Below are 26,571 nucleotides of genomic sequence, written 5' to 3'. Positions count from 1 at the left end.
TCCCCAATTATGTACAAATACATCATCACAACCTATAATTTCTTTTTCCTAAAACTTTGGTGAAGTTTTCCTAAAACTTTGACCCCCTCCCCCCACTTCACTGCACTGTCCTCTGCACTGCAGGGAGGTAAGCCACTGTACTTCATCTGAATCCTCACAAGAGTCCTAGTCTCCTCAACTCCAAGATGGCCAGCAGGAAATAGTAGATGTCTTAAAACCCAAACCTATTTCACGCCTCTGCTTCTAAAGAGCCAAAGAACATTACTGCCAAATAAATAAATAAACCCTTCCTGGCTCCAAATGCATTTCCATCCTCACCGCTGATGCTCCTGACCCCACGAGACCACCGACGGCCAGCTATCATGGCCCACTAACTCACATCTCTGGACTTCAGGTGGAACATTCTTTTACTACAGGAAAGTCTTCCCATCTAACTGGACTTCTGGAAGCTTCTGTTTGCTATGGAGCAACTCGGTTAAGAACCCCCCTGGCATCTCACACATAGGAACCTTCCCAGCCTCCACCAGGAGATTCTCCATCTTCTTCAGGAGGTCATGATACTTCCTAGACACTTCGGTGTCTTTACCCTCATCATGTCTCTCACTAAACTGGGAGGTTTCCAGAGCTTAGGGTCAAGTATTTATTTACCTTTATATTCACCTCATCTCTGGTCTAGAACTCAATGCATGGCTGATGCTCAGTAAACCCACATCAAACAAATGTTTATGGAACCTCATGACATCATGGACTGAAAAAAGATTTGAGTAACTCAGAGTGTCTCTAAGGCCATTTGGAAAAATAAACATCACCACTCCTCCTGTGTCCTCTCAGGATGAAAGGGATCTTGGGACAGTCTCCAGTCAATTTGGCTGCTAAGAAGTCTGGGGAGCTGGGGAGAAAAGGCTCTTCAGAGCATTAAAAAGGCATAGAAACTAAGAATCCCCCGTCAAAGGAAAGAAACAGGGACGTCAAACTCAAAAGTAACAAAGGATGTTGGTGCACAAGTAAAGATGTGATTCTTTTGAGCAATCTGCTAGATGTTTCTTTCTTATTTCAGGGAAAACATGAGGGTCTCAACTGATCTCCTCCCCCCGCCTTGTATCACAGAGAAATCTATAGGCAACAGATCCATACATTAAGGTGACTCACAGATTTCAGGCTCTAGGTTAAGATTTTTTTGTTTCTTCCTCAAAAGAACCTGTTACTTTTCAATTGCTCAGTAAGACACCACAAACTTAAAGAAAGTATAGAGAAGAATCTAAAATCTAGTTAATATTAAGTTCTCAGAAACTGCAAAGTGAGTATTTTCCTTGAGGCAGCCTACCCATATAATTTCTCCCTGGCTGAGAACCTTACAGGGGACAGGTGGCCATCATGAGGCATCTTTTTACAGGCAGAAGAAGTCTGCCTCAGGACAATGTTGGGTGGCTGTCCTACCCAAAACCCCAAATTCTTGGTATTAGCTAGTTTTCTCATGAACTACTTTTCACATTGCTCCCAAACTTGGTAACTTGTGTTCTCAGTGGTTGATCTTTACCACTTTGAATTAAAACTATAATAGGAACAAGAATAAATTTGGCTGGAAGCAACACACACTGTAGGAAATGAAGAGCAATAGAGCATCTGGGGAGACTCTTGCCATAGAAGCTGCGGATGGGTCAGCTCGTTCATGAAGTCATGCCCAGAATTTATAAACCCAAAGCCAAATATCAACAGTTTGGCTTGCACAGTTCCATCGATATTTACAAACCCAAATCCAAACATTAGCAATTAAGATGTTTAAAGTTCCTACATTTAAACAGTGGTGCTTTCTCTGCCCTCCAGGTCAGAGAAATAGACTAAAATCAGAAAACAACAATGCATGAGGCCAATTAAGGGCAGAAGGGGCAATTTATCAGAAGTTAGGCCCAGTTTGGTGTGACGTGGTGGCACTAGCAGTGTTTCTCCAGCATGTACTAGGAGTCAACGCACTTTATAAACCAGTCCTGTAATCCTCTCAAAGACCTACATGGTAGATAATTCTGACTTCCAGGTGGGGAAATCAAGGATCAGGACAGTCTAGTAACTTCCAAAGACAGAGCTACCAAGAACAGGAGCTTAGAATTTGAACTTAAGTCTGTCTTTCTGAACACTACATAGTCTGGGTAGAATTTTCCATAAAAGTACTAAGAGAAAAGGGGGCACGCTGAAGCTCAAATTCACTTAATGCCGATAAGATCTGCTTAAATTTCACAGCCACCTTTAATAATAAGTCACTTACTCTGAGAATTTCTTGCAAGCATATGTCCAAATGTTAATGTATACATGAAAGCATATATATTCATTTGAATCTCAACACACACATCTGGCTCTAATAAAAACCGTAATTGAAAAAAATGTTGTCAATTATAGTAAAATGTTTCCAATAAAGAAAATCCCTATCGAATTTTTACTATAGAGCTTGGGGTGCACAATTGTTTTCTGATTGACACAAGGGAAGAGTCCCAGCATATGATATATTTTCCTGTGATTATCAAAAATCCTTAGTATTCCAGGACTATATCCAGAGTTTCTGTGAAACATTAAACTGCCCAAGACAGATGTGTCCATAGTACTTGCTGCTTCTCAAACAACTTCTTCCAGCATCATGGTGGGGTTATAACTGGGCACACAGACCTTTCTTGAAGTCCACTATCCCTTCTCCACAGGAGGAAAAATGGCAAGCTGTGGCAATCTCATCCGCTGGTCCCTTGCCAGTCTTTACCCACACAGGCCCCTCATGTGATGGGATTCTGGTGTACAGGTATGTACTTCTGGTACCATGTAGCCCTACACATAAGCCGCCTACTTCATCCAGGGCTCATTCAAGTAAACGACAATCTGTTTCAATGGCAGAAAAATACCAGCTGCTCCATCCAGAAACAGCGTGTCTATGCATGGCTTTTAGAGCTATGTAAGGGACGTTCAAGGGCTATCTGACACAAAGGCTTTGGTCTGAAGTCTGGACTTCGGCTGACCTGCATAAGGAACACCTGTGTCTCTGCTCTCAGTGCACAGCTCTGACCACCACATAACTGCTCAACTGCCACTGCAGTGTTGTTCTCACAGTTTGGTGAGCAAAGCTGGGCCACTCTGGAGCATTTACTCTCCGTCAGCTTCATGAGTCCCGGTCTTTCATTTTGATAGAAGAGCACACAAGGGCTGCTCAATTCACCGAGGCAGGGTACCACTGGGTATCCTAGCTTTGTGCTTTACCTCCACTTCTCTTTTCTTTCAAGAACCACTGCTTCCTTGGACTTTTCCACTCGCATCTCCAGTTCTGAGAGGTGGTTTCCTTCACAGGGCAATTATTCATACATAACATTTTAATTGCTTCATGCCAATCATGTGCAAACCAAAAGAAGATGAATAACCAAGAAGTTGGTGGCAGAGCTGGAGGTGGAACCCGCTGCGCTATGCTGCTTTCATGTCCTATTCACAGGGAACAAAGGCTCGCAGGGAGGAATTGCTACACACCATGATGACACATGCTTGCCAGAAAACGCAGATCTGAGGATGGAATCCCATTGGAGGATAAAGAATTAAGGAGACCAATAGTGTGGGAATCCATCAAGTTAGATGAAGGAAGCTGAAGACAGGCTCTAAGGCAGATGGTTAGAAGGAAACTGCAACCACCACAGCTAGAAGCTCTAGAGTCTCCATCTCATTTAAGCTTTGCCTGCCCTATGCTGTAGTCAGTGCAGGATGCTATAGCAAAAATACCATGCAATGGGTGGCTTACACAATTCGTCTCTCAGTTTGTGGGCTAAGAAGTCCAAGTTCAAGGCTCTGGCCTATCCAGTGTCTGGAGATAGCATTTTCCCAATGTATCTTAATATGCCTAAGCAAAACCAGCTCTAGTCTTTTTGTATGATAGGGCAGTAATCCTATCACGAGGTCTCTGCCCTCATTAACTCACCTAAATCTAATTACCTCCAAAAGCCACACCTCCTAATGCCAGGCATTGGGGGATTAAGATTTCAACACAGAAATTTTGGGGTAATGAACAAGTCAGGAGTATAAATCCCCCTAACAGAAGCACCATACCCATCTTCCAGATGAGGAAACATAATCTGTGCTAGCACACCAAGTTGGGAGGTGGATGTAATTCCAACCTGCCCGTCATGATCACAGAGACAGACTGCACCTTTCAGGACCTTCCCTCTCAGGGAAAACCAGGGTCTCCAAAGTTCCTGGCTTAGGGTGAAGAATTTATTCTCCCTGGCTCTTCAAAAGGTGGATCATTTAGGGATTTTTCTTTAGTCAGGGTGCACTTTGTCAGTGGGGAGCAAACCATTCCTTATCATCTGACATATTGTCCTCTTTAGATCTTCTTAGGTAAGTACCAGAGAAATTTGGAAGCACTGATCACCTGGTCATCTAACAGTGTAACATATCTACTATAATGTAAATAGCGCTGTGTAAAGTGTTTTGGTAATCTGTTACAATTTAATGGCAAGCATCAAAACAGCCTCCATTTGTATGTAGATTTTATACCAAAAAAATGCAAAACACATTTTATATTTTCCATTGACAACTCCCAGGAAAATGTAAAATTTTGCTTTATACTCTTTCCTCTACATGTATTAGGCATAAAATAGTTTTAGATCAAGTTTCTGTGAGCTTAGTAAAATGGAGGAAAACCATGTTATATGCTTCTAAGGAAAACATGAACATATGTACACGTGGATATGTTCATCCTGTTGCTGGGTTTTATAAATCATTGTTCATACAGCCTGTACATACGAGTGTGGGGGTTAGTGGAGAGGTATGTATGCTTATTTCTTAGTCTGGTTGTAGGCTCCTTAGAGGTGTACCTTATCATGTTTTCTGTCATTGTGCTTTCTTCATCTTAAAGACCATTATCGTTCTTTGGTATGCATTGTCACATCTGGTTTTATATTAAAATATGGACTTTTCCCTTTCTGATTAAAAAGACTACCTTTGTGTTTTATAAAAGTGAGTCATTCCTAAATATAAAGATATCATGAATGTTGGCACCATTTCGTGTTAACTACAACAGCCTCTCTTATGAAAGTAAAATATTTGGAAAAAATGAAAAAAAAAAAAAAAAAAAAAAAAAGGTGGAACTCAAAACCTGTGACCACCAAGTAAGGCTTTGCTGGTGAAGGCGGGGATGAGAAAAATCACATTTCCTGGGAAGAGTGTTTCCTAAATTACGTATCACAGAATCCTCATTCAGAGAAAGCGTGCCATGAGTGGCCCTGCTTGCCACTTTAGATAAATCCCTTACCCAGGCAAGGAAGGTGTCCTGGTTTCTGCACTCAAAGTCCTAATCAGGAAGACTCTGGTAAGGTGCTCTAGTTCTTACCAGTCTCCTTCTAGAAGTCACCCTTCTATGGCTTTGCACGTTCTTGCCCCTCTGCCTGGAACATAGCCAGCCATTCTTGCTCACTCTCTCATTCAACACAGAGTTTCACAACAAATTTGAGGATTCCTGCTAGAACATTAGTCTTTTCTTTCTGCCTGTTTCTATGTTACACTGATGTTCATTAATGTTAGATACAGGTATAATGGCCTCCATGAATCAGAAATGATCAAAAAGAGATTCCCAGCACGGCCCTGCCCCCATCTATTTCCTCTGAGGGAAAACATTCATTTCTGAGCGTGGCCCTGGGTTTGATCCAGCTGCCATCTGACACCACCACAGGGTGCAGCTGACACTGCTGTAAAGTGTGACTGGATAAAACCTCCAGTCATCATTAACTGCAGGCAGCAGAAAACAGGCAGCAAAACCAAGAAAAGCCTAAGAAAACGAGAGTGTGGCACAAGTAGAGGAGAGGATGAGAAGCTGCCAACAAACCCAGCTTAAAACACATTCAGCTTTGCTCACTGCCTGATGACAGCAAAGCTCTGAGAGGGAAGCTGGACCTTAATTATAAAACACTCGGTCTCTCCAGGTATGGAGAAAGGCACATTCCTACCTTTATGAACATAAGGCACCATCAAATCTAAATTGCTTACATAGCCATTAGTATTTTCAACCGATCACAAGGAGCTGACGAGTGCAGAATACTGAAGTCCTGCTCGTGCTAACAGTTATGTGCCTATGCCCCATTGGCAGGATAAAGGAAGTGATGGGATCCTGAAGGAATGACTGGATCCTGTTTTCAGGGCTCCTGAGGGGAAACCGACAAGATCCAAAGACTGGACCCCTGTTCTTAAGCATCCTGCACATGGAATGTCAAGGCAAAGAAAGGTAAGACAAGGCTATGCAGAGGGAAGAGAAAACAGTGCTACAGGTATTGGAGCAAGAAGAGGTCACTTCTCACACAGGGAAAAGGAGAAACCATAAAAGAAGGCTGGATGAAACCAGGTGGAAGCCACATCTCAGATCAGTTCTGAGCAGAAAATTCTGACCCCGGGCATAAGGAAGAGAATGAGCGAAGGTGGAAGCATAGCAACAAGGCTGGTTTAGGGTTCAGCAATGATGTCAATCAAAGATTGTGCAATGGGAAAAAAAGTTTTTTCAATAAATGGATCTAGTATAACTGTAAATCTAGTTAAATGGATCTAGTATAAAATAATAAATGTAAGAGCTAAAATTATAGAACTCTATAGGAAATGTGGGCATTTATTTTTGTGACACTGGATTAGACAATGGTCTTAGATGTAACATCATAAAAACACAGACAAAATAATGAAAAATTGGACTATATAACAAGTATAGACTTTGGTACTTGAAATGATGCTATCGAGAAAGTGGAAAAAGAATCTACAGAATGGAAGAAAATATTTGCAAATCATATATCTGATTAGGAACTTGTATTCAGAATATAAAAACTTAAAATTTAATAAAACTGTATTAGAATGGCTATAATAAAAAGGCAATAATAAGTGTTGGAAAGGATCCAGAAAAATTAGAAACCTCGTACTTGTCTGGTGGAAATGTGAAGTGGTGCATTAATTTAAGAAAATAATTTAGCAGCACCTTAAGAAGTAAAACACTAAATACAGAGTTACCATATGACCCACTGCTTCCATTACTAGGGATGTGCCCAAGAACAAATAGAAACATGTCCATATAAAAATACATATACAAATGTTCAAGAGCCAAAACCAAATAATCTGATTGTCTATCAACTGAAGAATGGGAAAAATTATTATAAATACATACAATAAAATATTATTTGGTGATGAAACTGAATGAAGTACTGATTCATATTACAACATGGATGAACCTGGAAAACATGCTCTATTAAAAAAAAAGCCACTCACAAAAGAACACACAGTGTGTTTCTACTTACAGGAAATACCTGGAATAGGCAAATCCAGAGACAGAAAAGTAGCAGCTTAGGACTTAGGGGTAGGGAAATGAAGGTTAGTGAGGAATGTAGAAATTTTTTCTAATGAGTACAGGTTTGTTTGTTTGTTTGTTGGGGGGTGGTAAAAATGTTTCAAAATTAGACTATGACAATAGTTGCATACCCCTGTAAAAATGCTAAAAATCATTGAACTATAAACTTTAAATAGATGATTTATGAGGTATGTAAATCATATTCCAATAAAGCTGTTTTTTAAAAATTCAGTGGGATAAATCACAATGGAAAAATATATAAACTTAACTTCAGAAAATGAAAAACTTCTGTGAGTCATAAAACACTGTAACCTAATTAGGTGGGAAACAATGAAACAGAAAATTTTTTTGGTAACAAACTTGACCAATGGTTTTAAAACAAATGTCAACAAAGCTATGATAATTCAGTAAGAAACACAGAGAATGTTAGCCAAATAAGTTTCAACCCAGCAATTCTACTTTTATAGTCTATTTGATAAAAAGAATCACATGCCTTTAGACATTAACACAGAAGAATGAATGTTCTTTCATTGTTCTTTAGTGGAAAACTGGGAGCCTCTTATTTGTCCAATGCTAGGGAGAACTGGAAAATGAACAAAAATGCAAGAAAAACATTAAAAGTATTTTGGGGGGTAAAGGAGGGTACCAAGATTTATTGAATCATTTCATGCATGGATGCACCCATTTTTAAAGAGACAGGGTCTCACATATATTGCCCAGGCTGGTCTTGAACTCCTGGGCTCAAGTAATCCACTTAAGAAGCTGGGATTACAAGCATGAACCAGCTCACATAGCAAGTTTGTCTGTTTTTGTAATGTATTTTCCTCCTCAAATATTATTTCTAAAATAAAAAATATATATTTATATACTTATAACCCTCATTGAGGGGCAATTATATGAGCAATAACATTCTTTATCAGTGGTTTTTAAACTTGCTACATATTAGAATCTGCGGGTGACCTAAAATAAAAAAATCCTAATTCCCAAGCCATACCTTGTATGCATCAAATCACAACCTCTAAAGGAAAGACCCAGGCATTGGTATTCTGGGGTGATTCCAGGATACAAACTGTGTATGCAAGTGAAGCAGGACTCATTGGCAGGGGAATATTGGGCTCATGTTCCTCAGGTTCAAAGTAGAACACACACACACACACACATACACACACACACACACACACACACACAGATTCTATGTGTAAACAATCATTTTGAAAAGAACAACAGAAAATGCTGTGTCACTTTCACAGCTGGGCACCAGGACTATCATGCAAGCTTCCAGCAGGAAACAAGGAATGTCCTATTCACCTGCAAGGAGGAGCTCTTCTTGCTGAAGTCAGATCCTAACTGCAGTCCCAGCCAATCAGAAGTGAAAGCGGGCACTAGAACTAGATGGTTGGGCAAGGAGAAGAGGAGCTGTGCACTTCCTGCATCATTCTCCACACCCAGAAGCAACCTCCCAGATGCATGTGCACAACCTTCAGCCTAGAGTCTCCTGTGTGCATGAAACCAGAACACAAACTCTCGTCGTTTACAGCATACTTGTCCACCACAAATGGTGCAGACTGAACACAGAACATGCTAGGGACAGAGAGGAAGACCAAGCTCTACTGATAACTTGCATAAATTTTGGGCAAGTTCCATAATGACTGTGAAGTTTCTGTTTCTACATCTGCAAAGAGGCCAGGACCAGAAGTGTTCCAGGGGTCTTCCAAGTCCAACAGGCCTAGATCCACTGTGATCTCTACGAGCCTCAATAACCTTTAGAGACTGCAGATATGGATACAACTGGAAGCCAGCTGAGTATATTTTCTGACCATAAACTTGATCTGACTCAGCTGTGATAATGCCCCTGACACACTATCCTGGAAAGAGAGAAAATGTAAATTGTCTCAGAAATGCAGACAGAACAGGAAGTTGAAAAGAGGGGGGATAGAGAATGACCTCTCAGCCTCTTAAAATCCCTAGTAGTCCACAGTGAGGCCTGACAAAGCACCATCCATTTTAGACAGTTCCCAGAAGATGTTATCTTAAAAAAAAAAAAATCTTAAAGAATGCTGGAGAGAATGTGAAATCAATACAGCCTTTCGGGAAAGCAACTGGGCAATATGTACCAAGATTCTCCACAAATGCAAACTGTTTTGTTCAATAATTCCACTGCTGGGAACCTGCCACTCTTAAAGAGGCATCAAAGATGGGTGAAAAAAATATTGGACAAAAATATTCCTATCAGGAGTTCTGGAGACAGGTTGCACAAGAATGTGAATGGATTTACTATTAAACTGTATGCTTAAGCAATGGTTAAGATGATAAATCTTACAGGTATTTGACCACAATTTAAAATAAAAATTCACACCAGAAATTTAATAGTAAAGACATTAACACCTTGGTTCATGCTGCAATTTTTAAAAAATGAAAAATAAAGTAAAAACCAACAATTGGAAATCAATTATAGAAAATTGAAACCACAGACAATACATATCAAGTTGTTCAAGCAAACTGGAAATTCATCATGAAACAGTATGAAGGGAAAAAAAGTATAGCATAAAACCCTTATATCATGTGTTCTCAGGTTTAGGTGGAAATTTAAAATAAAGGCTAGAAAAAATAATATCAAAATGCTGGCAGTAGTTCTCAATAATGAGATTTCCAAATTTTCTCCAAGAAGTATGCTTGCAGGGTGCAGGGAAACAGCACCTTGGCAGACGTTAACTCATTGTCCAAGAATCAAGCAGGATGACTTCCACCTCACAGCCTGTCAGTGTTCAGGTTTTCCACTTAAAGAAACAGCAAGAGGGGTTTTCAAAACTGCCACAGGGAATGTGTCAACTGTGAGATGGAAATGGAACCGAGCTGGGCAGAAGTAGAAATGGCAGCACACTCCCCAGTCTCCCCACACAAGCCAGTATAGTACAAGCAAAAGAGCAAGGTAGTGTTAGGGTCACTTATTGGAGATACTTGAGATACAAAGTGTTTTGGATTTGGGAATATTTGCATATACATAATGAGATATCATGGGGGTGTGAACCAAGTTTAAAACAAAATTTATTTATGTTACATATATGTCTTACACACATAGCCTAAAGGTAATTTTATACAATATTCTTGGCATGCCTGCATTTTGACTGTGACCTGTTTTCCAATTGACAAGGTATGTATGTGCTCAAAAAGTTCAGGATTTTGGAGCATTTCAGATTTCCAGATTATGGAAATAACCCCATTATCCCCATTATCTGTTGTTACCTACAGTATTTCAAAAGGCTGGTTCTCATTCATGCCTGACCCTTTTGATTATTTCATAATGGGCTAAAGTGATCTGGGAAAAGGAATGCAAATGTGAAATAACTAATGATATTACAAATAAATAAATAAACCACAGTAAATGGGCTTTACTCTTCTCTGAAAGACAAAAGGATACATTACAAATATTGATTAGCTCTTAATCCAAAAAGGATTACAACAGCCACAGAACTATTTTCATGGATGCTGGTCCTTCTTTTCATTACCGGGAAATGGATTTTCCATTTAGAAAAACAAAAATTTTAAAACAATACTCAGAAAATGAATTTTCCAACTAACAGTGGAAAAAATATAAATAAAGGGTGCAGAAAGGTTAAAAAAAAAAAAAAAACCTCAATATAAAGTGGAAGGTGAGACCTTCCATCATGTAAAATGTAAAATGCAGGGCCACATTAATATAAAATCCAGAGGCTAATCATCAATTATATTAATACAAATTTTTATTAATACGGGTTGTGTGATTCAAAGTGCCTTATTTACAGGAGTTTATAGCTTTTGACCCTTGCTAGAATAGAATAATAGTTCCAGTCTCTGACAGTTTCTTGATTAGCATCAATTAGTGAAGTTTCTATCCAAACAAGCAAGACAGGGTTGGTTTTGTTAAAAAAATAAAAAAATAAAAAAAACAAGAAACTACAACAAGAAAATTCTTCTTAAACAAGAAAGAGGTCTAATCTTACAAATCAGAATAAAAGTGATCAAGGTAAACTCAGAGCTGGGTCCAAGCACAGCCCACTGGAGAGGAGGGGTAAGACACAGGAGCGGGCGTGGTTCAGTCCCTTCTGGGAGCTACAGACACATTGTACTTACTGTATCATTAGTAGCAACAGTGCAAGTTTCTAAAATACATGGATATTTTTAAACCCAGTGCACATTCACAGCCATATGTCAATACAATTTTTTTTTTTTTTTTTAAACAAGCAGGTAGAACATTAGGGCTGCAGGTATTTTCCCAACAGTAAGGCTTAATCAAAAATCTGTGCATTAGACACTGTGGGGAAAAAATGCTGTTTATCATTTAATGTATTCTGAGTCACTTCCATTTTTTAAGCAAGCATCTCTGACCTTAACTTTTCAAATTAAAATTACCAAGATAATGAAGCCAAATCACCACTGTGAGACACTAATTTGCTACACAAATTTGAGCAGCACACAAGAGCTGCTCTGTTAGAGACATACCTGTTTATTTCATTTGGATCAAAAACATTATGGAGAATATTTTCTACAATCCATTAAAAGGTTGAATGATGCAGAATTACTATTCCCTTCTATTCATAAGGCCAAGCAAAGAATTTAGCAAAAACAAATTTCATTATGTAGAAGGGAAAAACTTGAGGATTATTTCTCAAAGCTGAAAATATCTAATATTGGTCCAGGCACATAAGGAGACACGTCTCATCAGGATTACTCTGGCCGCAGCCCAGAGCCCCCATGAAACCGTTCTGGATGGCCAAGCCATACCTTGCTATCAAAAGTCCCACTAAAACAGACACTGAATTTGTTATTAATAATAAAATTACATCTGAAGTACAGTATTCCCTGGAGTCTCTTAGATATTCCTTAGTCCTATGGCTCAAGCAACATCTATTCATTCACAGTAGCACAGACAATAAGAGGGAACATGGTCCAAAATATTAAATCTCTGTGCTTGGCATTACCTTCATCTGAGGTCCCTTAAGGATACAGATGAGTTCAGAATTATCTCTATTTTACATACATAATAAAGTATACTGAGATAAGACATCCTGCGTGTCCTCAAGCATCATATAAACAAAGCACATACTGTTAAAGAAAAAATCATTCAATAATACTTGTAAAAGCACAGAAAGACATACTTCATTCAGGTGTGGGTTTGGGGACCACTGGCAGTGGCATCTTGCAGTTGAGGAGAGAGACTGAGCTCAACTCTGAGTACAGCATTGCTTAGTGGGAATTCACAAAGAGCAGGGTGCGGGCTGGTGCATGGAATGTCACAAACATTAGGAGTAAGTGGGAGATTCTCGCTCAACTGACCTAACAGGATCCATGCTGAAGACTGGCCAGGGTGATTAGGCATCAACTGCGGAATGGTGTAGGGTGAGGAAGCTGATCAGACTGGGGGTAAGTCTTCAGTTTGCTAAACTGACTTAGCAGGTTTCTTTGCTAAAACTGGATTTTACAATAGAATGCATAGATGAGCCTGGGAGAAGGTTCAGAAGCCTGAATAAAGTTTGGCAAAACAAAGAAGTTGTATCAATACACACACTAACTCAGAGAAAAGAACAAATAACTTAATAGGTCAAAAAGCAAAGGTTAGATGCTGTATATAATTTTTAGAAAAAAGAGTAAATCTGACCAGAATAACCTAGTGAGAGAGGTAGTGTGGGAACTAAGATTTGAAGGAAGAGAAGACATCTGACATAGAGATAGAGCAGCGGGGGGGGCAGAGAGGGAAGCAAGGACATTTCAGGAATTTCCCCAAATACTGATAAACAGGTCAAATTCCTTGGCATAGGAAATCACTTCATACCAAAAAGGTTTCCAAGTTCCAGCTAAATGACTGGACTGTAAACAATGCTGAACAAAATAAGAAAATTCTAGAACAATAAAAGATTTTTGGACACTCACCAAATTCAGAGCACCATTTCTAACATTCAAACCCTTGAGGTTTGCCCTCCTAATCAAATATCCACCAAGAAATTCAGAAATAACGCATATGTCATCTCGAGTAATACAAATATTTGGAAAACCAGAAAAACAGATACTAATTAATTTTAGAGACCCAGGGCACATTTTAGATGAATTCTGAATATGTTTAACTGAGAAGAATCTTGGTGCTTGTGCAGCATCAGCAAGGCCCCAAATTATCTTGCCTTTGTAAACAAATACTCAGCAAATTCGAAAATATCAAAGAACGGTTAGGTTCCAATATAAGCATCTGGGAAAGGCTCTCCTCACATCTGAATTATAATCCCTCAAAGTTAAATAATACTTGTGTTTTGGGGGGACTGGGGGTAATGTTAAGTGTAAGAAATTGATAATGGTGAGGGAAGCCAAAATACTTTATATAAGTAATTCATAAGTCCCTTGCCCCTGCCCCTTTACAAGTCTGAGTTTTCACAAGCAATTAAATTTTATATCTGTTCCAATGTGGGATGACATAATCAAGTAAAACATATCAGTATATATAAGGCCTGGTAGCAATAAAGAGGCTTGTCCTATGACACTTGCCTACCTCTGTAACCTCCAAATGTACCGTACAGTCTCAGTGCTCCTTAATTCAGTAGCAAGAAACCAACAGAATCTGTGGTTAACATCGAAACTGATCTTGAATCGTTTAAAAGTCTAGCCTGGCAGTTCAAACAGTTAACATGGGGGTTGATAAAGAGATAAGTCTACTAAAACCATACTTTAAAAAAAGGGTAGGGGGGGGTTCCCCTCTTCTGAAAGTTACTGTAACAAAGAAAAAAACATTCTCCTAGGAGATTTCCTGCAGGTACTCAGTGTGCTTGACTTTGATCCCAGGTTATTACTTATGCAACTCAAGACAGCTTATTTGGATGCCATTCTATTGCTTGTTTACCTGGGGATTTTTTGTTTGATCTTGATTGCACCAAGTGAGACTGTCGAGGCAGCAAGGGTGATGAAGGCAGAGACATTGAGACACCTTTGGCCAAGCTCACCCGATAGGTGTCCTCTGCTATGCTCACAGGAGCGTCAACACCATGTCCAGGGGGCAAGACTGGAGAAGTCTCTTGACTGAAGTCACCTCCTGGAGTGGAGAGATAATACCTTAGGTTACACCGTCCATTACAAGTTGACATGAATTTAATTCCCAAGAACTACATTCTTAAAATATAATTGCCATATAACATACATCTTGACTTTATTTTTTTAAATTTTTTTTAGTTGTACATGGACAAAATACCTTTATTTTATTTATGTGATGCTGAGGATCAAACCCAGTGCCCCACGCATGCGAGGCAAGCGCTTTACCACTGAGCCATAGTCCAGCCCTTGACTTTCTTTTACATGACTTTCCCTTACCACTCTTAAAACTTTTTGCCCTCCGAGAGATAACGTAACCTTTACCACTCAAGCTTCAAGGAACTCTGCCCCTGATCCCTTTCTATACTAACCAACTAGTCTGGTTGCTTCCTGACAATGGGTCCAGCAAGTCATGGATCTGAGATTAGATGTAGAATGAAGGATCCACAAAAAGTTTTGATGTCAGCTAAGAAAAGGGAAGGGGTGACTGGCCTTACGTGAGTATCTCAGGAACAGATTCCAATGCCAAGAGCTGCTCCCAGGCCTCCTGCTGCTCCTTTCCAATAAAGAAAGTCCAAGGAAGGTCTGGACTGTTTCCACATTCCTTCCAGCACCACCCCTCTGCTCTCCCATCCCATCTACGCCACATGCCCCCAAACCCAGGGTCTGTCTCCTCCTAAACCTCAACCAGACCCCACCCATCACAGGACTAGAACCATGGCTCACATACTGGGCAGGTTTCCTTGATTCTCAACCCCTAAATGAATTTGGGGACAAACAAGGTTATTATAATGTAATTAAGATATTAGAGCAGGCAGATCCTCTAAAAATAGAGAGAATGCAATTACAATGCAGGAAATATACAAAGAAGAGGGTATCTTGGCAGGAACCATTCTCTCTCTCTCAAAAAAAAAAAAAAAATATATATATATATAGGCAGTCGTAGAGTACTCAGATACCATGCTGCCCTCTTACTACTGCTGCTGCTTCATCCGACACATTTTCACTTAATCTGTACTAAGAAGCACCCACCTGAGGAAGTGCAGGGAGAGAAGGCAAATCACTACCCTGCAGATTAAAAAGCATCTTCAAGCTCTAAAGTATAGGTAGTAGAATCAGAAAGATACATGAAGTTTCCCACAAGCAAAACTGATCTCTCTGCCAAATGCTACCCAACTGGTCCTCGCCATGCCTCCTGACTCTGAAAAGAAATCAAGATTTGAAAAAAGGAAAAATGAAAGTTGTCTACCCAGGTGAACTCAATTTTTTTCAGATTTTTGTACATAAGGCTTAAAAAGGGATGTGACCAAACCTATCGAGTTTCAAATGTCATCACTGTGCCTTTATTTTCATGTTAGGAAGCATGGGGAAGGGAAGTCACTCCATCACTGACCAGAGGCACTTACAAAAGGCAACTCAAAACCAGCAGAGTTGCAAAGAGAAAAGCAGGAACTCTGGAAAGGACAAGTCAGCAAAGTCATAAAGGTAAGTTCAGTCTCTCCTGGGCCAGTTATGCTTGGAGGGGTTTTGAGAAACTTAATAAACTAAAGATTTATCACTAATTGCACAAATGATTGCCATTTGAAAGAAAAAAAAAAAAGAATTACTAGAAAATCTTCACTAGAGTTACAAAAACAAGGACATTCACAGCAAATGCCTAAGAGTTCTATCACCAAGGGAGGAAAGCAGGCAGGAACTAGCACAGGCCCTTGGCTCCTAAGGTCTATGTGGACGGCAACAGCCTCTGCTGGCCTCACAACCCTCACACGCTGCTTCCCTAAACAGCACTGTGAGGTGCCACTGTCACCAACCCCAGGACCACAGGAGCCAGCCTGGAATCTCAGACTCCACCTCTTCAGGCCTTTAGCCATGTATGAAGCTTCCTGACTGCCTCCTCTTTGACTGGCAATGAAACCAATCCTAAGGTGGAGCTCGGGCTATACCTTAATACCAGCTCCCACAGGAGTGAACACTCTCTTCTGCTCTGAAGAGACTCAAAAGAGCAGTTTTGTTTTCTCTGATCTGATATGGAGTCCTCGTGAACAGCCCCTACCACCACTGACACTCTGGTGAGGTGCCATGCCTCACCAGAGTTGGGTCACCTGATTCGTGGCCACTGGCACAAGAAACATTAGGATACAGAGAACTTGGAAAGGGCTCGGGCCAAGGCCTCCAGGGTTCCACACACAGGATGTGGGGAACTTGAAGAGGTGACATTGTGTTTGGAGAGAGCTTCCCTATGACTCTCATTAGATCACCTGTCACAGAACAGTGTGTGGCTGTGAGATGGCACTGTCTCCCCACCTACTCACAAGGATTTGTGACCTATATGTAAATAAAAACCCAGACTTCAAGAAGTCCAGATGGGAACACAAAAGAAGAACACATATAACACCACCAGAAATTTCAAAGTAAGCTAATTATTATTCAGAAAAATTTGTTTGCTTAAATACCTAATTCTCCAATAGAATACAAGAAAAATTAGGAATTGAAGGGTAGAAGATTTAAAGCATTTCCTAGTTTGTTTATATCAAGCAAGCAAATGTTTTCATTAACTGCAGATCTGGTGGGGATAGTTTCAAAAGCATGCCGTAGCCATGAGGCCTTCAGCCTTCAGAACAGCTGGGCCCAGCATTTTGATTTTATACAGGCTACAATAAAAACAACTTATTAGAGATGGGGTTGGGGGAGAGGGGTTCTATTTCAACTCGACTTCACTATCACACTATAATATCTGCCCCAGACATGCTGTTCTGTTTGGTTTTTCAGAAACAATTAAACTTCCAGCTTCCTTTTTATTAGAAAGGCACAAAGCAGGGAGAGAAAGAAGTTTTATGGATGAACAGGAGACACAAAGCACAAAGTGGGTGATCCAGCAGCTCAGAAGCTGTGGAGCCTGCAGTTTTCAGTGTAACTGCACCAGGGCAGGGGGTTAAGGTCAAAAAGAGCTCAGAGCATCCCAGGAAACCAGAGGCAGAAAGTGGAAATCTGCTAGGGGCGTCCACAGGAACAATGCAATACTGGTTCTGGACAACATGACACCAGAAATTCTCCAGTTGATTTAACATTCCTCAGCAGATGCTTAAAGAGGTTTAAGAGGAATTAAAGGCATTTCACTGCAACAACAGAATGGCAGGCACGTTTCTTAGCCTTGAATAGATGCTGCTTTCTTTAACTTCGACCTATTCCATTCCCCACCACAGTTAAGAATGGGAAGCACACTTCAGTCACCGTTCCTGTTGCTGCATCAGAAGTGCGTGACCCAGGAGGATAATGCATCCCCGGGATGGGAAAATCACACTGTCAATGACCAGGGATTTACCAGGCCTCCCCCTGCTGCACTGGCAGGAGTTTCCCATGGAATGTCTACACACCAAAAACTACCTCATGCACCCCAACATGCTTTCTCTCTATGAGCTTCTAGTCAAGTCTTACAGATAGGAAGCTGGGGCCTGGGTGTTAACTGGGAGAACAGGGGCCCCAGCCAGAACCTCCCCTCAACCAGCCAGTTCAGGGTCTAACATATTCATTGTTCCACATGTTCAAGACCTTTGGGGAAAATAGAGATCCCCAAGAGAGACATCCTGAAAATCGGTTAAATAAATATGGAATAAACACACTTTTGCTGAAAAGGGCCAGACACTATATAACTTGCAAAGTCTAAAATATTTACACACGCACACACACACACCCTTTTATTTTAAAAATCAATTCCATGGATTCCAAAAATAGTAGACCAAAGAGGACAGCAGGACAAATGGACATTAATAAGCTCCTCTGCTTATAACAAAAACAAATGCATATACTCAAAAAAATACATATAAATACACATATAAAAGAGGTATAAGCATCAAAATCATAGTTTGCAAAGATAATTACCAAAGGGAATAATGCCATCCAGTAAAGCATTTTGAATTGGCAGAGATGGCTTTTGATAATATTTTATTTAATTTTTTTCACTATTATGGACTGTGAAAAGAGATTTTAAATTCACAATGAAAGAAAAGCTGAATCTGGGAGATGAATGCTGAAAGGGGGCTATGCAAAACAGCAAAGTCCGACATTGCAGATTAAAGTACACGGAGTGCAGGATTACAGATGGCTTTAAAAAACGAGGGCAATGAAGTCAGGGAGATGAAAGCAAAAACCTATTTCAGAAAGGGTAGACCCGAGCGAGGCAAGGGTGAACACAGACATTCAGGTAAACAGGTCTGCAAAGGCAGCAAATAAGGTTTCCATTTATTGTGCCATTGAAGTGGCTTGGGAAGGCAGAGGTGGAGGAGGGGAGGGTGGGAGCTTAGAATAGAAAGAGAAAGATGCTCTGTTTCTCCAGCTCCAGAAAACAGGACTCGTGTGATACATTTAACTAGGGCATTAAAGGTATTACAGCATCTTTTGCGCAGTTCCTGCCTCCAAGCAGACTAATGTTTCTTAAACATATTTTCCATTATAAGGTTTTATAACCACATAATGCACATATATTTACAGAAACCAGGAAATTGGAAACAATTTCCTCCCTAAGATCTAGTATCCTTTTTGAACCCTGCAGAAGGCGCTATCTGCAACTGAAAGCACTTTCAAGTACCTGATGTCTTCTGGGATCCTCTAGTTTCTAGGCAGAGCTACTGTTTGCTAATGTGTATGTTCAAAAAAAAAATAAATAAAATGCATCCAAGTAAACAATTTTCAAAAGCATTCACACAATCATGACTAATTCTCTCAAACAATACCACTGAGGGGTGAGAAAGCAGCTAGCCCCCAGGGTACGGAAAAACCTAGCCAATTGGACAAGTGTATCCTTTTGTCTTCAGAAATCTGTCAGGTGGGTTCTAAATAGAGATCAGTAAATACTGTCCTCACACTTCACTGTGCAGAATCAAATGTACAAATGTGTTTTCCCCTAAAACAGATGTGTAAACAGACTGGCATTTCTTCTCTAACTGGACATTAGTTTTCCTTTAAGACATGACACCATGCAAGAGTTTCTGTTTTACAAATATATGACCTCAGATAAACTCCCACCCTCAAACCCCACAAGAGAGTACTTTAAAATAAATGCTTTATAGATGTACTGGGTGCCAGGACAGGGTGTTAGGTTCTCTCTTTACATTACCTCATTTAATCTTCCCAGCCACCCCACAAGAAGGTGCTATTACTAGCCCCCTTCTCAGATGAGAAAACTGAGACATAAAAAGGATCAAGCATCATGCTCAAGGGCACCAGCAAATATCTGAACGGAAGGTGAACCCAGGCAATTGGACCCAGATCCATTTTCTCAGTACTGCTCCCCTTGGAGAAGGCTGCTGAGATATGTTTTCAACATTATGTCATACTGTATACTTAATAGGGAAAACCAAAAATAGTGTATGTAGGTCTATACACAGTCCAGGCCACTGTAAAAAGAAACCTGTTCCCTCATCTATTTTCCCATTCTGTGCTGGCTGGCTAATTAGTTCCTCAGCACTCCTGGAATGCTCCCCTGGGGAGGCGCCCAGGCCCAGTGATCATTAATTTTCTTTCAATCACACCTTATGTTCCTGCCATGCAAGCAAAGTGGATCTGAGATATAGGTGTTCAGTCATCAAGCACCCTAAATAGTTTCTTTTTTCGTCTGGTACCATACATTCGTTAACTCCTGCAGCACTGGGCCTGCTATTTCTACCACAGGTGTGCCTGGAGCCATTCCTGCCAGGAGAATGCCAAGTCCCACCTATCTGCTTAGCCTGGACCAAGAATAAAATAATGGGTCAGCTGTAGGTAAAAGCAACCTGGAAGTGTTCATCTTACACCAGGAAGGAATTCACTACCCTACATTTCCTCAGCAGCAACATGGACGTTACCCAGGTCCACTGGTCTTGGGGACCACACAGCAAGTGGGTCCACAGCTTTGCCAGGCTTAGTGCTCTTGCTCACAGCAGCAGTTCCCTGCCCCTCCATAGAGGAAGGTACCTGGGTCCTGCCCAGGAGGTTGCTTTACCTGGTATGGCTCAGGTAATGGTTTTAAAGCTCACCAAGTGATTCTGGTGACCACTACAACAAGAAGGTCGTCAAAAGGATCTGAAATGTTTATGCTCCAATTCGGAACAAAAATTCCACTGCTCAGCTCTAGTTCAATTTGGGAGGCAAAGGTTGGTAAAGAAAATAGGTTTATTTGAACCTTGAAAAAGATAGAGACCTCTTCTGTTTTAAATCTCTATCTTTTGGGGACTTGGGGGTGTGAACAGCTTTTGTAAGAGCGGGGCACAGTAAGACAAAAGGCAGGAATAATGTAGATTTAGTTAGGCTGTGCTAGTCAGAAACATGTCAGGGTATCATTTTCCCTGGTGTCCCCAGGCCAGGGGCAGCCCCTCAACCTCCACTCTCAGCAAGAGGAAACTCCAGATCCAAAAAAGCAGTTTTCAGGAAGTTGCCTTTAATTTTAAAGTGGCTGTGTTTTAGTATCACAAAGATAGGAAAAGAAACTTCAGGGAACGCTCAGTCATACAGATGATTAAAATTAAAGCTTTCATTATTCAAAATGTGCATTCCCTGAGTGTGTATATGTATATTACGCATGTACTTATGAAAATGCACAGGCACATACTATATGACTGCATACACAAAATGGATATAGACATACGCAATTGGATGGGGGGCTCCAGAAAGGCACATGGAGCCAATAGTGGTGGCTGCTGGGAATGGGAGCTGACCAATTGGGAGCTCAGATGGGAGCTCACTAGTTTATGGTTTGACATTTTCTACAGGCATATATTTTCTGTAAATATTTAAATTTGTATTCCTTAGGATTGAGCCATGTGTAAATTTGAAGATCTTTAGGCAAAAGAGCCACCAGCTCTGGCCTAACTGGGTGAGTGAAATGAAGTTCTAGTTCACGAAGTATGTGCTCAAAGATGAGTGTGGTGCTTACTGCTCACAGGTGACTTGTCTGCAGTTGGCTGAGGTACAGACATGGGAGGAAGAAGAGCAGTGTGCACTGCTCTGAAGGTGGCATCCACTCCACCAGGGATGGGTAGGCCTTTTTGCTCTTGGCACCCTGCCCAGTCCCCCTCCAGATCCTGCCCATCTCTGTTGTCAGTGACATGAGTGGGCATACCTACAAATGCACAGGACACTGGGAAAACATCCGGTGGTACCCGAGGGAAGTGGGAAGAACAGGCATGGGGGTGGAAAGGGGTGAAGGCCAAAAAAGTAGAGGCTTAAAAGGAAAAAAAATCAAGGCAGGATAGGATGAAGGAAAAAAGAAGTCAAAGGAAGAAGAGGAACAGCCCAGTGGTGGGGAGGGGCAGGATGGAGAGAGGGGAAGGTGGTCCAAGCATGAATCCTGTTTGTGTTTAAAACTCCATCTGGCAAGCAGTCCTGGCAAAGACTCTCCCAGGACCTTGGTAAAATATCTATAACTACAGAGTAAAAGAAAAAAACTCACACGTACAAAAAGCTACCAAAAATAAAGGACTGCCAAAAGGAAAAGAAATCCCAGTAACTGTAAGGAAGACAAAGAAGATCTTCTGCTGTTGCAACAAAGAACTGCTCCTCTAACCACTCTGCTGGTGTGAAGCAGCAGAGCCCACCCTCCAGGCAGGGCGGATGCTGAAACCCTTTCTTCCTTCCGGGACTCCACCCCATACCTCCTGCAGCAACCCATAGGTCCTGAAGTTTAAACATGACTGGTTCCATTTCATTAGATTATTTTTCCTTTGATAAGTCTCCCCCAAAATCATCAGTGGTGGGAGATGGAGAAAACTTGTTTTATTAGTGAAAGGAAAGGGTGCATCTTCCTGAAAACTCAGAGAAAGAAGCCTGAGAGCGAAACAGGGCACTGCTCAGCATCCTCCATGGAATCCAGGATGACCAGCCTTCGTACCCTTACATGGTGCTCCTTTTCTGGTTAATCTGTACTATAGACTAAGATCAATTAGCACTATAAAAATCCAGCCAATGATAAGGAAAACAACCTTGGAAGGTTTCCCCAGGATTCAGAAGAAAAGGACAAAATTTTTAACAATATGAAAAAAATTATTATACATATGGAAAAGAAAGGTTGTTTTTGAGAAGAAGAAAACAAAGAGAAGAGGAAGTAATTAAAACACTTTTTTGAACTGAAGAATGCAGACAAAAGAGAGCCACCATGCACTGGGCTACTTTTCTGAAGGGAGACCTACACCTAGACTCATCAGGTAAAACTTTAAATTGAAAGTTTAAGAAAAGATTACCACAGGCATCCAAAGTAAGTATTTCAAAAGGTTTAATAGGACACAAAACCACAGGGGACTTTGAAAGGAACCAGAACCCAGTTGTCCTTAGATACCCTGCGTTGGTCTCCCAGAGCTGCTATAACAAAGTACCACAAATTAGGTGGTTCAAATAGCCAAAACTTCTTTTCTCATATTTCTGATGGCTACAAGCCCCAAATCAAGGTGCAGGGCAGGACAGTGCCCTCTCTGGAGGCTCTGAGCAGAGCCCATGCTTCTCTCTCCATTCCTGGTGCGGTCAGCAAACCCTGTTGTTCCTTGGTTTGTAGACTCCTCACTCCAACCTCTGCCTACACTATTGCATGGTGTACTGCCTGGGTCCTCTCTTCTAAAGGACCTACCAATTTCAATAGGACCATTATTTTAATATGATTCAATTTGAAAAGACCTCGTTTAACTTGATTTACATCTGCAAAGATTTTCTTTCCAAAAAAGGTCATAAGTCTGTATCAAAGGTTGGGGACTTTTAACCTTTCAAAGGGGCAAGGGGCCTAATTCAAGCCCCAAAATTTCTCTCCAACACCACAAGCCAGAAGTCAAAAAACAACATCTATAAAACTTGAGGGAGGGAAGCACATGACTAAGTCTTATAAAACTGTACCAAGTTTTCCAGTATGTGCCATACCAACCCAAAAACATTCTGAAATATTTGAAAGTTCAGTACATTTCTCCTTTTGAAGAAACAACAGGCTACTTAGCAGAAGAACTGAAATTAACTACTCAGTAGTGGGGGACATTAGGGTTTAAAAAAAAAAAAAAAAAGAAAGAAATGCTGGGTGCAGTGGCACACGCCTTAATCCCAGCATTTCTGGAGCCTGAGGCAGGAGGATCATGAGTTCAAAGCCAGCCTTAGCAGCTTCTTGAGGACTTAAGCAATTTAGCAAGACCCTGTGTCAAAATAAGATATAAAAAGGGCTGGGGATGTGGCTCAGAGACTATGTACCCCTGGGTTCAATTCTCAGTACAAAAAAAAAAAAAAAAAAAGCAATAAACTCAATAACCCAAACCTTCTAGCACTTCATTCAACTATCCCTCTCCACTCCCTTTTCATTCAGGAAATGTGTTTTTTGAACCATATCCTTCATTCCACAGTGTAGAATCTCTTACCTTATCTGGGTGACCTCTTGAAATAATAGCTCATGCTGCCTTGCCAGAACTTGCTAACAATGGCTTGCATTTTTTTACGTGATTGGGACACTAGACAGGGAATGCTTTCTCTGCCCCCACCCACCCCTCTAAACAAGCAAAGAGGCACAGAGCACCACAATGACCATTTTCATTGCCAGGGAAAAAATTACAAAAACGACAAAGAAAAATCAGTTTACCATATGATCAACATTTTTTAAAAACGTGGAATAAACATCTAAGCCAGTATACACAATCTTTTATATGCCACATGACAATAATGGGGAAATAATATACACATCCAAAAGCTTAGAAGGTAGTTTAGCAAAATGTTGACAGTGGTTGCTCTTAAGGGGGTGGATATGGATGATTTTTTTCCCCTTTCTTTCTGTTTTCAGTTTGACATATCCTGGCAGCTTTTGCAACAGGAATGTTTTATAAGATAAAATATGCTATTTTCTTGGACACACTTATTTGAAATATAAATCTGTATCTATCTCCCCGTACTTCCTCAGGAAGAAGGGCTTGCTTTCCTTTTTTCCAGGTACCTCGAACTATGCCCACTGCTTTCATTCACCCCATCTGGCTCACACTTGCCCTTGTTCAGCCAGAACCAACTGCCCACAGCCAGCTCTTACTGAGTCCAATGGTTCTCCCTGTGGATTGCTCTCACACATGAAGCTCTGGACCAGTTCCCTTACAAAGAACTTAGAGGGAAACACACCACCCTGGCTGCTTTACTCCAACTTCCCTGCCTTTGGCCTTTAATCTCAACCAATTAATGCTTTTCTTAACATTAAAACTTCCTCAAAACAACCTAAATATTCCCTCTTAATGTCTAATAACACAGAAAACTCCACTTTTTCTGCAGAACTTTCTTGGAGGTGAAATGAAAAATGACAGCAGGACGATGGTACTGCATATCTCATGTCACTGGTGCCCCCAGACCCAAGCAAGGAGACAGTCAGGAGCTGCTACCACCTACTAGACGTCCAACCACTTAAACCATTCTCTCAGTCACACACTAGCACACGGTTATTGCCAGAGTTCATTTACCCTGGAACTTATATTAAGTAGGTACCCAAGCAACATATCAGGGCTGTTGTAACCAGAAATGGATGCCGGCTGAGAATCTGCCCTGATAATGACTAAGCTAGCAGTCATTAACCCTTACCACGTGCCAGGCACCTTCCCAAGGACTTTATATACAGGAACTGAGTCATTCGTCCTGTTTCACTTGAAGCAGATGCCACCACTGTCCCCTGCTACAGCTTAGGAAACTGAGGCACAGGGAAGCTAAAGTAAGTTGCCTGGGGCCCCACAGTCTGTAAGTGGCAGACCCAGAATAGAAGCCAGGCACTCCAGTTGCAGTCAGAACTCATCACACCAGCCTGTCGTCCCAAAGGGCAGATTCCCTAACCAAGGTGCCTACTGAGTACGGAGCACAGTTTGGTGCTTAAGAAATTCTGATTGTTATCCACAGATACTTTAGCAAGTCATGTTTCTTTGAATGATAATCATCAAGAACATTCTGTCATATTGGACATGCTGACATTTTGGGGGTGGAAAAATAAGTGGAGGGGAAAAGACTTTTAGAACAATACCATAACCAGTACACCACCCCCTCACTAACTACTCAAATCCAAACTCTGGCAGGCCCAGCAGCAAAGCCGTCTGCCAGCAGGCCTCATTACCAGAGAAGGGGAGAGAATAAAAGGGAGCTGCTATCATTTATCTCACTTCAACTCTTCACAAGGAAAATGGTATCTATAAACATTTTGGAGAAAATGCCTTAAAGTTTCTAGGCAGCATGTAAAGTTTCTTCCCCACAAAAACACATTTAAAAATGTAACACAACCAGCCTAGTTCACATTTGAGAAAGCAGCAGACTAAATCAACTGTGTACATGTGGCTGTGTAACAAGGTCCTTTTTCAGGCCGCTATAGGGGGTCAGGAAGAGAATGAGATGAGTTTGCATTTTCTGTATGCCTGTGTTTTATTTGTCATATTCCTGCTCCATCATCACCACCGAAAAAAAGAAAAAAAAAAAAAAAACTGCTCAGTTTTCAAAACAGCAGCCTCAATGACATGTCTGGTAAAATATCTTAGCAACAATGTCAATATTGTCTCACTGCAGCTAACCATGTTAACATTCCACTCCTATCATGATTTCTCAAATATAAAATGGAATGCAAGTAATTCAACTCATTCATTCTTTGACTATCTCTCTGGGAAAAGAGCCCTCTAACATCATGTAACATCAAAATTATATTCACTAGCTATTACTCTTTGTGTATCTAACTTGCAAGTGTGAGTATGTGAGTAAGCAAATGTTGACAAGGAATAGGCATAAACACAAGAACCAAACAAAATATACTGACACATTACTTTGATCAAATCCTAGCCCTTGTTATTTCTGTAATGGAATCCTTTCACTTATCTGCTTGTGTATCTTTATTTCAAGTTCATCTTTATAGAATTGCCAAGAACTAGATAATGGGGAATCTGCTTCTAAGAGTTTATATGCACATTTGCATGGCTGTTTGGAACTGTCCCTTCAGTGACATAGGAATCAACAGCATACTAACAATTCCCAAACAGTTCCCAAATCTAACCTTTCAAAATTTACCTCTCCCTCACCTACCAAAAAAAAAATTACAGATACTAGGACCCTACTCATGCTGAGTGATTCAGTAGGTCTGGTGGAAACATGAGTCACCAGTGCCAAAGTGAAATGGCAAGGTTAGGAATCACTGCATGGCACAATTACCTCAGGGCCCACTCTTGTGAAGCCGAGAACACTGAATCTTGCGT

The 26,571-nt window shown here is 40.8% G+C and overlaps 1 protein-coding gene across 11 annotated transcripts in view; it reads right to left on the bottom strand.

Annotated features, from left to right (window-relative positions):
• The window catches only part of Tanc1 (tetratricopeptide repeat, ankyrin repeat and coiled-coil containing 1), a 225,201-nt gene that overhangs the window by 105,888 nt on the left and 92,742 nt on the right, over window positions 1-26,571 (bottom strand). For all 11 annotated transcript variants that reach the window (XM_047543757.1, XM_047543761.1, XM_047543756.1 and 8 more), the window contains one exon: window positions 14,199-14,387. In XM_047543757.1, coding sequence (XP_047399713.1) covers window positions 14,199-14,387 — 189 coding nt within the window. The remainder of the gene's footprint in view (window positions 1-14,198; window positions 14,388-26,571) is intronic.

This window comes from Sciurus carolinensis, chromosome 3, assembly GCF_902686445.1.
Source record: "Sciurus carolinensis chromosome 3, mSciCar1.2, whole genome shotgun sequence".
NCBI classification, from domain to species: domain Eukaryota; kingdom Metazoa; phylum Chordata; class Mammalia; order Rodentia; family Sciuridae; genus Sciurus; species Sciurus carolinensis.
This window is presented reverse-complemented; position numbering and strand designations above follow the sequence as displayed.